The sequence below is a fragment of the Apis dorsata genome, unplaced genomic scaffold (genome assembly GCF_000469605.1).
Source record: "Apis dorsata unplaced genomic scaffold, Apis dorsata 1.3 scaffold_70, whole genome shotgun sequence".
Classification (NCBI taxonomy): Eukaryota; Metazoa; Arthropoda; class Insecta; order Hymenoptera; family Apidae; genus Apis; species Apis dorsata.
In genome coordinates, this window is record NW_006263368.1 from 220,563 (window position 1) to 231,178 (window position 10,616).

General features: G+C 19.4%; 2 protein-coding genes and 1 long non-coding RNA gene across 7 annotated transcripts in view; 2 read left to right on the plus strand and 1 right to left on the minus strand.

Moving 5' to 3' along the window:
- Nucleotides 1-133: 133 nt before the first annotated feature.
- On the plus strand, nucleotides 134-3,290 carry LOC102681317 (dual specificity mitogen-activated protein kinase kinase 6). The gene is made up of 7 exons (XM_006610203.2): nucleotides 134-450; nucleotides 645-817; nucleotides 1,065-1,230; nucleotides 1,306-1,542; nucleotides 1,632-1,811; nucleotides 2,071-2,288; nucleotides 2,360-3,290. Exons 2-7 carry the CDS (start codon nucleotides 753-755, stop codon nucleotides 2,493-2,495), a joined length of 1,002 nt encoding a protein of 333 aa, XP_006610266.1. The 5' UTR covers nucleotides 134-450; nucleotides 645-752; the 3' UTR covers nucleotides 2,496-3,290.
- Nucleotides 3,291-4,452: 1,162 nt separating this feature from the next.
- LOC102681442 lies at nucleotides 4,453-5,026 on the minus strand. The gene is made up of 2 exons (XR_420946.2): nucleotides 4,742-5,026; nucleotides 4,453-4,575 (listed from the first exon to the last, which is right to left on the minus strand). It is a non-coding gene; the product is annotated as an uncharacterized LOC102681442 (long non-coding RNA).
- Nucleotides 5,027-5,809: 783 nt separating this feature from the next.
- The window catches only part of LOC102681547 (diacylglycerol kinase epsilon), a 5,484-nt gene continuing 677 nt past the window's right edge, over nucleotides 5,810-10,616 (plus strand). For 2 of the 5 annotated variants that reach the window (XM_031515456.1, XM_031515457.1), the window contains exons 1-10: nucleotides 5,810-6,243; nucleotides 6,957-7,128; nucleotides 8,058-8,188; nucleotides 8,252-8,399; nucleotides 8,918-9,135; nucleotides 9,279-9,424; nucleotides 9,531-9,699; nucleotides 9,768-9,948; nucleotides 10,015-10,151; nucleotides 10,278-10,538. In XM_031515456.1, coding sequence (XP_031371316.1) covers nucleotides 6,082-6,243; nucleotides 6,957-7,128; nucleotides 8,058-8,188; nucleotides 8,252-8,399; nucleotides 8,918-9,135; nucleotides 9,279-9,424; nucleotides 9,531-9,699; nucleotides 9,768-9,948; nucleotides 10,015-10,151; nucleotides 10,278-10,406 — 1,593 coding nt within the window. In that variant the 5' untranslated portion in view covers nucleotides 5,810-6,081 and the 3' untranslated portion in view covers nucleotides 10,407-10,538. The remainder of the gene's footprint in view (nucleotides 6,244-6,956; nucleotides 7,129-8,057; nucleotides 8,189-8,251; nucleotides 8,400-8,917; nucleotides 9,136-9,278; nucleotides 9,425-9,530; nucleotides 9,700-9,767; nucleotides 9,949-10,014; nucleotides 10,152-10,277; nucleotides 10,539-10,616) is intronic. The other 3 variants (XM_006610204.2, XM_006610205.2, XM_006610206.2) reach the window with 3 other exon arrangements.

Below are 10,616 nucleotides of genomic sequence, written 5' to 3' on the forward strand. Positions count from 1 at the left end.
TTATTTCAGAATTTTATGAATTTAATATATAATATATATATATATATATTGATATATTATAAAGTTGAAATTAAATTTTATAAACATATTTAGAAAATTCATATGAATGTGACTTTAAGATTAAGTATTCAATATTTCATATTATATAAATAATTTTAATTTTATTTATAATTTATTAAATGATTTATATTATATATGTATTATTGTATCATAAAATTTTTAAACAAAATATTATAATTCTTTTTTTAAAAGTTTTATACTATATCTGAAATGTATGAAATAAATCATTCAGTGTTCAGTTTATAAAAAGCTTAAATGAATTGAAACTGAATTAGCTTTTGTGAGCAATTTCAAGCAAGTATCGGAATTTATTGAAAACTTCATATATGGGCAACGGAAATTTGGAATCTTATCATTATTGTTTTACAATATTATCATGTTATTTATAAGGTATTATGAAAATTATCTTTTAATGATCTTACAATATAGTTATTTTCAAAATAATGTATTTTCAAAATTTTATCCATTAATTTATTCACTTTTGTTTACGATAAATTTTTACCATAACCTTCACTTTTCAATACTTTTTTTAAACTAGTATTTTTATTCCTATATATAAATTAAATATATATATTTTTTTACAGAATATCTATCTGTCACTTATTACAATTTTTTTGAATATGTATTATATTCAATTGCATGTACTGCGACATTTGCAGACTTAATATTATTTATCAATTTTCTATTAAAGTATGGCTGTACGTCGTGGAAAAAGAAATTTGAAATTGCAGGTTTCTGAAGAGACACCTGCACCTGTGTATGTAATATTATTAAATTATCAATCATCAAAATTATTATATTACCAATATATATTATTTATTATATGTGTGTTTGTTTTAAATGATATAATTAATGTTATTATTATTGTTATTATTTTATTAATAAGATAAAAAATATATTATAACTTGTCAAACATTGTTAATAAATAAATTTTTTTATTATTATTATTATTATTATTATATATTAAGATAATAAATTCTATATTTGTATTATATATATTGTAGCACACCACCAAGAAATTTGGATAAAAGAACTACAATAACTATAGGTGATAAAACATTTGTAGTAGAAGCAGATGATTTAGAAACAATTTGTATTCTTGGACGTGGAGCATATGGTATTGTTGATAAAGTACGACATAAACAAAGTGGTACTATTATGGCAGTTAAGGTAATAATGTTTTATATATATATAATTTATATATATATAGATATTTATAATTCAATTATTTGATCTATTTTATAGAGAATAACTGCAACAGTTAATACACAGGAACAAAAGCGTTTACTTATGGATTTAGATATTTCTATGCGTAGTTCAGCATGCCAGTATACAGTACAATTTTATGGAGCATTATTTAGAGAAGGAGATGTTTGGATATGTATGGAAGTCATGGATATGAGTCTGGATAAATTTTATATGAAAGTGTATAAACATGGACATGCCATTCCTGAAGATATTTTAGGAAAAATTGCCTTTGCAGTAAGAAAACAAAAATAAAATAATTATTAATTAATTCATTATAATATTTATTGTAATATTAATTATAATTTTAATTTCAAAAATTATAGGTAGTAAGTGCATTACATTACCTGTATTCACAGTTGCGAGTAATTCATAGAGATGTAAAACCTAGTAATATTTTAATTAATCGAAAAGGAGAAGTTAAGATTTGTGACTTTGGTATTTCTGGATACCTTGTAGATTCTGTTGCCAAAACTATTGATGCTGGTTGTAAACCATATATGGCTGTACGTAATTTTTAAACATTTTTTTAATAAAATTAAATGAATTTTGTGACTAAGTTAATCAAAAATAATAAAAATTTATTTGTTATTTTTAATTAATATTTTTATTTTACTTCAATATTAGTTACAAATTTTTTAGATATTGTTTTTGTGAAATATATAATTTATCTAATTAGAAATTTTGTATATTATAAATTTTTATATCTATAAATTTATTCAATAAGTTTATTCAATAAATTCTCCATCATGACCTTTTTTTCAGCCAGAAAGGATAGACCCATTGGGTAACCCTTCACAATATGACATCAGATCTGATGTTTGGTCGTTAGGTATATCTCTTGTTGAATTAGCAACAGGAAAATTTCCTTATGAATCTTGGGGTACACCTTTTGAACAATTAAAACAAGTTGTAAAGGATGAAGCGCCCAAATTACCAGCTGGTAAATTTTCGGCTAGTTTTGAAGAATTTATCAATAAATGGTAAATTTAATTGTCTTTATTATTATTTTAAATTCACTATAATATAGTTCAATTAATGATTATTTTTTCAGTTTAATGAAAGATTATATTGCCCGTCCAAATTATAATCAATTATTGAAACTTGATTTTATCACAGAACATGCCAATAAGGAAACAAATGTTGCTGAATTTGTTGAACATATTTTAGATATTCCTGAAGTTGAATAATCAGCATAGTATACAAATATTTTTATTATAATATGTTACATAATCTTTAATGTAACTTCGTAATGTATCAAAATTATTTAATCAATTCTCTATATCTATTTCCATCAATCATTTATTATTCATTAATGCACTATAATTTGAAATATATTATAAAACAGAAAATATGTAACTTTTGTTTAAAAAATTATTTCTTCGAAAGTTCACTTTTTTGTTTATTCAATATGCGATTTATATATAATTTTCATAATAATCTTTTTGTATTAAACAGGAAGCAAAGTCATGTAAATAATTACATATAAAATCCAAATTATGCAGATTTACTTAATAAATATAATTGAAATAATAATGAATTAACGATATTTTAAAATAATGATATTAATATATATTATATAATTTAAAAAATAATCATTTATAAGAGAATGTTATGTACAAATGTTATGTAGCGTTTTAAAAAAATAAGAAACAAAATTAATTACATTTGTTTATTTATACAGTAATTAGTAATAAATATAGTTAAATATATTACACAACATAAATATATATTAGCATTAAAAAACAACTTTATTATATTCCATAATTAAATATTTTTTTACTTATTTTATATGTAACAGCAAAATAAAATAAGTAAGAAATGAATTAAATGATTGTTTTATTAAATGAAATATTTGACAATAAATTTATAAAGATATAAGCTTCAATTATATTGAGAAATTTTGAAAAATGTATTACATTCTGAAGGATGTATGTTTTATTTGTAAAGCATTATTAGTTCATATGTAAAGAACATAAATTATATAAAATTTTTATTCTTTTGTGAATATACATATGTACTTTATACAAAATGTTTTATATAAAATGTTACAAATTGTTTTTTCTAAAACTTTCATAAATATTAATGTAATTTTTTTTTAAATTTTAAAAAAGACTTTGGAAGATAAAACAATTGTCATTTTCATTCTTTAAATGGAATGATATATTAATTTTTATTATTTATTTATCAACTCTAATAATAATCATATTAAGATTTGTAATAGTTTTAGAGAAATCATTTTTTAATATTTTATGTGTAATATCCGAAACATAAGTATATATATATAATAAACATTGTATACATATATATTATACATTTATATATAATTATTTTTCATTTTAAGATTTTTAATCTTTTTAATATTTTAAATTATTTTTTCTAAATTTTTAATTATTTAATATAATTATATAAAATTATTAGAAACATAGTTACATATATGGATTTTTTTTTTGTATTTGAATATTTTTTCTTAACTGATAAATTTAAGAAAAATGGCAAAGTTCTATTTTTTGCACATAAGATTTTATATATAAATTAAACAATGTAACATTATTTGTTTGTTAATTTTGAATTTTTAAATGAAGTTGCATAAAACTTGTCATTTTTTATAAAAAAAAATAATAAATTATAGCAAGGAATCATAAGTTCAGTAAATATTTTAATTTTAATTTTATAAAATTTAATATACAAAAATTAAAAAAGAAGCAAAGATGTTATGTTTACTTTTACAAAATTAAAGTTAAAATATCTTTTAAAATAATAATGTCTTGCTATAAATAACAATGATGTGAAAGATATATAACAATTATTCATAATATATGCTTTTTTAAATCATTCAACTTTTATTTAGAACTTTTCCAATAAAAAAGTCTTTAAAAAGATTGATTTTAATGGAACATCAATATATATAATGTTCCATTAATGTGTATAATGTATAATATATAATTATATAGTTAAAAGTTTTATATTTTTTATAATAATATATAATAATGCCAATATATTATTAATGATTATATAATAAATAAATAAATAATTCAAGGAAATAAGATAAAACAAATATATTTTGCTTATTTTAATATTTTTTATATGGAAATAATAAAATATATATGCACATGTACAATAAGACAAATACATTAATAATTTCTATTTTTTTTTTTTTAGCTCCTACATCTTAATTTCTAAGAAATTGGTGGCATTACATTCATTCCTTTACATTCAACAGCAATTTTTACACCTAATACAAATAATCCAATGCTTTTAACTACTGACCTGTAAATAAAAGATTGTGCATAATTATTTGGAATGTACTTCATCTATTTATTTAATTAAATAATAATGGTGAATTTTAATAAATAATAATATTATGTTACTCAATTTTTGATGTTCATAAAATTTAGGTTATGTAAAACATAAAAAAAAATTTATTATTACATACCACTTAAAAGGATCATAATAAACATTTTTTACTAATTTTATAAAACCTGCCATTGTAATTCCTATTTTTGTAAAGATAAATCTTCACTTGTTCCAATTGTGTCTAGCAAGGTAATTAACGTGAAATTGGAACATTTAACTGCAAACTTAAAGTAATTTCTAATGTACTACAAGATATAATATAAAGTTACTGTGAATGAAAAGTAATTTTTACATTTTAACTTGGTAACAAATGTAATAAAATATTCTATAATTTACAGATATATTTTATTATTTTCATTAATATTTTATAACTATCACTAAATATTAATTTAAATAATTAAAATTTTTTAACTTCTTTATACATTTTTATAAATTTCGATATGCAGAATTTAAAAATAATAATTTTAATTATTTAAAAATTAGTTATATGCAGTTTCGCATTTTTAGGGATTTTTATAAATTATAATATATTTTATATTATTTTTTATAATATAACGCCATGTTGGATTTTTACCCAATCTGATTGGATAATTTGAGAACGTGATAATTTTAAATTATCTTTCATTTAAAGAATTTTATAATATCATGTTAATTTTTTATATAATCAATTGATAGAAACATCATTGTGCACCAAATTCAAATTTTCTTTCGAATGAAAAATCTACATTGAATCGTATGTATCAATATATATTAGAATATTAATTATATCATATGGAATTCTTTAATTAGTGTTTTTATCTTCTAAACATAAAATCATATTAGATTTTAAAGCACTAATTATTAGAAAACTTTAAAGTCACTTTTAAAATGACTTGCGATAACTATTATTTTCGAGATTCTATATGTCAAATCTATAAAAACAAAAAAGAGTTTAAAAAATTTTAGTGCTCCAAATAAAAATTTAATTTAGAATATTATTTCTTCATATATTAAATTCGTATATCATTCATTATCAATATAAACATAAATAATAAATATAAATTACTTCTGAGATAAAAATTCAACAAATAAATAATTAATATAATAAAAGTTTTATCGATGCAAGTACGCAGTAACATATGTAAATAAATCGATCTTGATACTATCATTTCGTCAATTAATAGCTGAAGACGCAGCATTTGTCACGTGATTTAGTTCCATTGATTCAGTGTAATATATATTTATATTTATATTTTTTCTTAGTGCAACTGAAAGAAAAAAAAAGATTCAAACTATTTAATTATACAAAAAAAAACTTTTCTAGTATAAAAATTTGAAATGTATAAAAGATATGTGATATTAAATATATATACATATATATATTTAATAATTTATGAAGAATTGTGATAATTTTAGAAGAAATAAAATTTATGTGATAACATGTTAGAAGACGGAGTTACTACTAGTATTTTATGTACATTTTTTATTATATTTTTCGTACTTATATTAAATTTTTTTCAATATCTTGCAAGAGAATCGTATATTCACATTAGAGATGTTACAAAAGAGCATAACTGGAAATCCATTAAAAAAGAAAACAAGGTAAATTTATATATATATAAATATATATATATATATAAGACATATATTTTCATATTCTTTTCATATTAACTTTTTAGTTAACGTTTAGTTAATTTACATTATATTATATTAATTTAATAATCAATACAGATATGTTATTATTTATGAAAGTAAGTTATGAATCAATTAGAATAAAATATTGCATGTGATTTGCATCATCCAAATTCAAAGAACTAATGCTCATTTTGGATAGCACTATTATTTAAAATAATAAATATACAATTATAATATATAAATAAGATATTAATATTCATGGAACAATTTTAGAAAGATTCTCAAAACAAACAAAAATTGATATACAAAAATATTATGTACTAATTATATATAAAAATTTATTAAACTATAAATAATTTAAATTTATATTATATTATTAGATGAAGTAAAATATAAATAAATAAAGAGAAACAGTTTTATTTCTATCACATTACTATTACTTTGTCTTTATCTCACTTCATTTAACAAACTTCATATTTATAATAAATCTATAAATGAGTCTTATTTTCATATATCAACTTTTGTGTTTTTTTTGACCAAAATTGATCTTAAAAATGATTTATGAATATTGTAATTTATAAATATTTATATATTATATATTACATAACATTATATAATATAGAGATGTAATATTTTTTATATGAATATATAATAGTTAAAAATTCTGCTTTTATTTATAGGCATATTATTGTAGTATTTGTGAAAGCTTGTTGTTAAATATTAGTGGTTTAATCTGTGATTCATGTGGAGTTTGTGCTGATCCTACATGTGTTAAGATCGCAGATAAGCAATTAAAATGTAAAATTATTACTGCAAATATAAATGAACCAATGAATCATCATTGGATAAAAGGTACATTTTATTTTTTTATTTTTGCATACATATATATTATATAGGATATATGTAAGTAAATATATCTAAACAACTATGTTTAATCATAACTTTGTTATCAGTATGTTAAAGAAAAATATCAAGAAGAATAATGAATGATAAAAAAATATTACAGAATCATAGTTTTTTATAAGTGCAATAATTATTTTTTTTAAATAAATTGAACATTCTTTGAATACTTTTATGATTTTATATAAAAAGATAAAGTGATAAAAAAATAAATAGTTTATAAAATATTTTAATAAATATTTTTATCTTGAAGAAGATGTTCAAATATTTTTTCTTTATTCTTTTCTTTATTCTTATCACATTGTAAAGATTTAAAAGTTTAGGTAAAATTAAAATATATAATAATTATGAAAATAATCGAAAAAAGTTAAATGTTGAAAACATTTGTTAAACATGAAATGTTTAAAACACAACAGAGAAGCATTTGAATATCTTCAATAAAAAGATTTATTGAAATATAAATTATAAATTATATATTATGAATTATAAATTGTAAATTATATATTCTACCATTTTATCTCAATATTTTTGTACAAAATAAAAAGAATAATCAATCTGTAAAAAAAATACATTTTCATTTAAAAAAATAATATAATTATTGAATGCATATATATATATATATATATATATTTGCATTTTTAAAAAAATATGATTCTGCAAAATAATTTTTAAAATATTCTTCTTTTCTTTTCTGACATTTTTTTTTAATTATATAGATAAAAATTTTAGCCAAAAATAATCATGCATAATATACATATAATATTTAAAATTAAATTATTTACTTTGATTTTTTTTAATATCAAGTTATAAAATTATGATATTAAATTATTTAAATTAAAGTATTAAGTTATTTAAATTAATTTTCATTCATTTTACATAAGGAAATTTACCACTAAATGTTATTTGTGACATATGTAATGAAGATTGTGATATGGAACCTGGATTAACAGATTGGTGGTGTTGTTGGTGTCATAGGTGTGTCCATGATGATTGCAAATCTAAACTTTCTAAAGTATGTTCTTATATTTTTTAAATTTCTTACAATGTATAAAAATTATTTATTAAATTTGTTTAGATATGTGATTTTGGGAAATTTAAATTAATGATCATTCCTCCAAGTAGTTTAGAAGTAATAAATCTACGAAGTACTGTAAGGCGTAGATTACGTCTCTGTAAAGTTATACCTCCAAATTGGCCTCAATGGAATCCTCTTATAGTTGTTGGTAAATTAAATTAAAATATTATAATAATATAAAGAAAACTCGTTAAAAAGCTATCTTCTCACAGGTTTGAATAAAAAACAAAACTTTTTTTTATTCAATTCATTTCAATGTAATAAGAAAAATAAAAAAAAAAAGAAAAATAAAAAAAAAAGTGGAAATTCCAATCATATATTCCAATCATTTAAAAAAAAAATATTTACAATTTATAATTTACATTAAATAAAAAAAAATTTATTTATTAATATGCATTAATACAATCAGTTACAAATTGAATTAAATTATTAAACTAAATTATAATTCCTAATGATTATGCTAATGCAAATTGATTTCTTTGATTTTTTCAATTATTGTTTTGAACTACTTGATTTTTTATATCATATAAAAACTAAAAAAATTCTATTTAAAATTTGAGGAAGTATCTTTGTAACGTGTTTACTTAATATATATATATATATTACATATATGTATATGTATAATTTTTTTAATGGTTACAATCCAACTTACGACATTTTTTTTAGCAAATAAAAAATCTGGTAATAATGATGGAGCAGAAATTTTATCTCTGTTTAGGATGTTATTAAATCCTGCACAAATTGTTGATTTATCAGAATGTGATGCTGTTGCCATTCTTGAATGGTGTCGTTTACTTGGAAAAGTAACATGCACACTCCTTGTAGCAGGTGGAGATGGAACAATAGCATCTTTATTAAATGCTATTCATAAAGTGGGACTAAAGGTAAAATATGTATATATGTATGCCTTATATATTTAATTTGTTATTATCATTTCTTAAATTAAAATAATTTTTTAAAATATATTCCAAATAAAATATATAAATAAAATAACAAATAAGATCTAAAATAAATATATTTGTAACAGCCAATTCCATCTGTAGCAATAATTCCTTTGGGAACAGGTAATGACTTATCTAGAGTATTAGGATGGGGAAAAGAGCATGATTTAAATAAGGAACCTGAAGATATTCTACAAGAAATACAAGTAGCAGAAAAAGTGGAACTTGATAGGTATAAAGAATATTTATAATTTATTAAATCGTTTTCAATATATATAATTATATTGAAAATTTTTAATATTATATATTTAATATTTAATATTTAATATTTTTTTTAGATGGACTGTAATAATAAAACCATATGGTGGATTAGGGCTTAGAAGTTCCCATCAAATATTCTACATGTATAATTATTTAAGTGTGGGTGTAGATGCACAAGTAACATTAAATTTTCATCGTACAAGAAAGAGTCGTTTTTATTTTTATAGTAGTCGATTGTTGAATAAGGTATTTATTTTATTTAATGATTATTTAGAAATTGTAGCAAACAATATTTGTTTCTATATTTTTGATAGCTATTATATTTATGCTTTGGTATGCAACAAGTAGTTGAACGAGAATGTAAAGATCTTAATAAAAATATAGAACTATATTTGGATGATAAAAAAATAAATTTGCCATCCATTGAAAGTATTGTAATATTAAATATTCCATCATGGGCTGCTGGTGTTAACCTATGGAATATGGGATTAGAAGGTATTTATTATTTATATCTTTCTACATAAAATAATTAAAAATATATAAATATTTTATATTGAATAGGTCATGAAAAATATAGTAAACAAAGTATCAATGATGGCAAATTAGAAATAGTTGCACTTTATTCTTCATTTCATATGGCTCAACTTCAAGTAGGATTATCTCAACCTTATCGCCTTGGGCAAGCTAACAGTATAAAGGTATTTTATCATAAATAAAATTTATTTGAGTAATTTAAAATTTTCAAGAATATTAATATTAGGAATAATGAAAATTTATAATATTTTTTTATAAATATTTTATATAATTTTAAAATATACATGCAGGTAAAAATAATAAAATCTTGTGCTATGCAAATTGATGGTGAACCATGGTATCAACATCCTTGTGAATTTAATATCAAATATTGTAATAAAGCTACTATACTTATGAATTCTACTAAAAAAATTATATAATTCTTTCTTTTTGAAAAATAAGAAAGATTCAATTGCATATACATTCCAAAGTATGATTTTAGGTGGATAAAATTTACTATTATATTATTAATATAATAAAAGATGAAATATAAGATGTAAATTATTTTTCATGTACGTAAATTTTATATTTTATTAATTATATATTTTAAACGTTATTATTAATATATATTATTAAATTTTGAGATATAT